General features: G+C 43.8%; 1 protein-coding gene across 1 annotated transcript; it reads left to right on the forward strand.

Moving 5' to 3' along the window:
- Nucleotides 201-1,223, forward strand: LOC110266702 (serine/threonine-protein phosphatase 7 long form homolog). The gene is made up of 2 exons (XM_021111670.1): nt 201-697; nt 790-1,223. Exons 1-2 carry the CDS (start codon nt 464-466, stop codon nt 1,207-1,209), a joined length of 654 nt encoding a protein of 217 aa, XP_020967329.1. The 5' UTR covers nt 201-463; the 3' UTR covers nt 1,210-1,223.

The following is a 3,756-nucleotide window of genomic DNA, read 5'->3' on the forward strand; positions in this document are numbered from 1 at the left end:
GGCGAGTGTTATGTCAGTGGTTGCCTTACAGATTTCCAGATATACATCCAGGGTGGCCGTCCAGCTTGGGTGTGGTTCTAGGAGTTGCTTGGAGTGATTCCTCCTCCGAGCCAGGTTCAGAAGTTCGTAGTAAACTGTACCTGGTTCCAGGAGACTTTTGGAGAGTGCCCTGAGGGAGCCGATGGGGAGATTGTGCGACGCTTTGCTCGTGCCTACATCATGATGTTGTTGGGCACTCAGCTGTTTGCCGACAAGTCCGGTAACCACATTCACATCAGATGGCTTCCCTACGTAGCTAGGCTTAAGGAGATGGGGACCTACAGCTGGGGGTCTGCAGCACTGGCATGGTTGTACCGGTGCATGTGCCGAGTGGCGAACAGACATGTGGTCAAGTTAGCAGGCCCACTTCAGCTACTTTAGTCCTGGATCTTCTGGCGCTTTCCTAGGTTTAGGCCTGCCAAGTATGATACGTTCAGCTGGCCGTTGGCCTCGAGGTACTTTAGTCAGGCTTCTCTATTTCAATTTAACATATCTAAGTCCATGTACGCTTCTAATGTATTACAAATCTGTCACACATTTAATTAGCCATAACACCCATGTGAGTTGCAGGTGGTCAGGTTACAACCCTTCCGGTAGCGAGAAGGGTCCTAGAGTGCAGATGTGGAGACTGAGAATAGACATGTTACAGGACAGGGATGTGAGTATACTACTGCCTAAGTTTATTTAGTTAACCAAACTTTATGAATTTGGTGCATGAGTTGGCCTGACAATGTTTAGTTCTTTGTGCAGTTTATCTGGATGCCGTATAGCTTGCTCGAGGTACTGCAGGTTGTGCATCCGGAGGTGTTGGAGCCTCGGCATACGGTGTTGTGGCGGTCTGTGACGTCACTGATATACTTTGCCGTCATAGAGTGGCATCAGATAGATAGGGTTCTACCGCAGTTCGGCGGAGTCCATCCCCGTCCGCATCCCGCCCTGAACATTGACTTTCTGATGTCGAAAGACGGTAGAAGCGGTGATCGTTCGTTCCCGTATGCTTTGCAGTCATGGCATTTTCATCGGGGCCGCTTGGAGATTACTTCGTTGGTGTACCAGCCCATGACCAGACCCTTCAGGAGAGTACGCCATGGGTTAGTCCGGGGTCGATGTTTTCAGACTTCCTTGCATCAGATGGGCTTGATGCGGACTTTGGCGGGTCACATTTTTTAGACGAGATTACTGCCATCATGCAGGAGGATGTGCGGCCCGTAGGCATGGTCAGAGCTCCGGCACACAGGCACCTTTAGATGTCGATCTGAACGAGCCTCCTACGATGCCTGTTGCTGACCATTTTGCATTGGGGGTACCCCTCCTTCCGCATACACTGCTGCATCACATTCAGTTGCCGGGCCGTCTGCGGCACCCGTCTAGCCTAGGCCACCTGCACAGCCTACCCCGAATGATGAGGAGGATGAGATCGAGGACGAGGAGCCGCTTATCCGCAGAGGTCAGAGGACACGGGTACCCCGTCGTTGCTTCACCGGCTCGCATCTGTTTAGATGATTCATGTCTCATGTATTTTGTTTGTTCATGTTCATTGTTGTATGTTAGCCAAGTTTACTTTTGTCGTTGATGTACTCTGACGATCGAACATGTAGGTTGGTTATTTATGTTTCAGTTTGTTGTTCCGAATCAAGATATTGTACTTTGAAAACGGCTGTTTAGTGATTATTTCAGTGACTACCATAGTTTCCGCATCATGTATCAATTTAATATGTAGATTTATTTATTGCCGTTTGCATTCATTGGACATTGATAAACCACTATTTTATGGTTTATATTGTGTTTAATTGTGTGGTTTTATCATGATCCTTACTCACTTGTTCATTAATTTAGCATGCATTTATATTTCCTTCCTGAAATTATTACATGATTAAAAACTGCCTCCTAGAGACTTTTAATTATGAATTTTAATTCTCCTTTATTCCATTCGATGCCATGATCTGTGTGTTAAGCGTCTCAGGCTTTATAGGGCATGAATGAGTTGGAGATTAGAAAGGAAGCTAGCAAAATGGAAGGAACACAAGAAATTGAGGAGATAACCAGCGAGAGGTGACGCGGCCGCATGGCTCACGCGACCGCGCGAAAGAGGAGAAATCGCAGTGACGCGGCCGCATGACTCATGCGACCGCGCGGATTGGAAAAGCACAAGCGACGCGGAGGCGTGGACAACGTGAACGCGTGGCAGGGAAAAACGTGAATGATGCGTCCGCATGGATGACGCGATCACGTGACATGCGCGATCTGCATAATCTGTAGAATTCGCTGGGGGCGATTTTTTGGACCCTATTTTGACTCAGTTTTCGGCCCAGAACAGCAGACTAGAGCCAGAGAACATGCAGAAACCAAAGACAACATTCATTCTGCGTAGTTTTAGTTTTTAGATATAGTTTTCTTCTTCCTCTAGGTTTTTTTCTCTCTACACATTTATAGTTTTAGGATTGGTTATTTTCATTGTTTTTGCATTGGGATATTGAGAAGAGTTATTGCCTCATCAAGACTTCGACATTCTAGTTCGTTCTCTTCACTTGTCTCTTACTCTCCCATATTCCTTAATTTTACTTAATTTTACTATTGGATTATTTTAGTTTTCATTAATACAAGAATTACTTTTATTTTTAATTAATCTTTTTCTCATTATTTATCATTTCTTTCTTTAATTCCTATTCTGATGTTATGAATTTTACATTTACAATGAGTAAGTAGTTCCCTAACTTGATGGGGAGTTGATTGAAAGGAACCCTTGAGTTGGAATGCTCAAGAAAAAGATTGTGATTGGGTTATTGTTAGTTTGCTCTCTAGTTCCTGACACCAATCCTCCCAAGGGTGGATTGGGACTTGTGGATAGAACAGCATTCCAACTTGTTTGACCTTCCCTTACTTAGTAAGGGATAACTAAACGTAATAACTCTCAATTGTCAATTAATCTTGAGAGTATTCCATCAAGAATAGGGCTTCCATGTAATCAACTCCCAGTCAAGTCTTTTATTTAAATTTATATAAATTCTCTAATTTAATTTTCTGCCATTCAACCAAAACCTTTTCGAAAACATTCTGATTAATAAAATAGCACCCTTCCCTGCAACTCGTTGGGAGATGACTGGGACTCATACTCCCAGTATTTTAGTTTTAATTTCTGTGACACCCTTCTAAATTGATAAAGTGGATTTCTGGCGAGTTAAGAACTATACTTGCAACGTATATATTTTAACAATTTTTAATTCGCCAATTTCTGCTACCATCAATTTTTGGTGCCGTTGCCGAGAAGTTGCAATAGAGTGCTAAAGTTATTAATTAGAATTTATTTATTTGCATTTTATTTTATTTTGCTACTATGAGCGGCATGTTTCTTTCGTCAAATGACGCGTTCACTTCCTGATCCAAGCTTGCCAATATTCGATCCTGAAATTGAAAGGACTATTTCACGAATAAGGCGAGCTCGGCGTCGGTTAGCCCTCTCTGAGGGCGGATTTGAAACTCCATTTGAGGAAGAAACCAGCTCCCGTTCTACTGATTCGGTTGATTTACGTACAGGTAACATGGCGGCAGCCAGAAGAGTTACTATCTAGGAGGAAGGAGCCCCTAATTTTACAATGCAACCGTTTCAAGCGCATCACCCAGCGGTGGCTACATATTTTGAAATAAAGACCGCACTGCTCAATTTGATGCCCAAGTTTCATGGCTTACCTACTCAAGAGCCTATCAAGCACCTGAGAG

Source organism: Arachis ipaensis, chromosome B09, assembly GCF_000816755.2.
Source record: "Arachis ipaensis cultivar K30076 chromosome B09, Araip1.1, whole genome shotgun sequence".
Taxonomy (NCBI): Eukaryota; Viridiplantae; Streptophyta; class Magnoliopsida; order Fabales; family Fabaceae; genus Arachis; species Arachis ipaensis.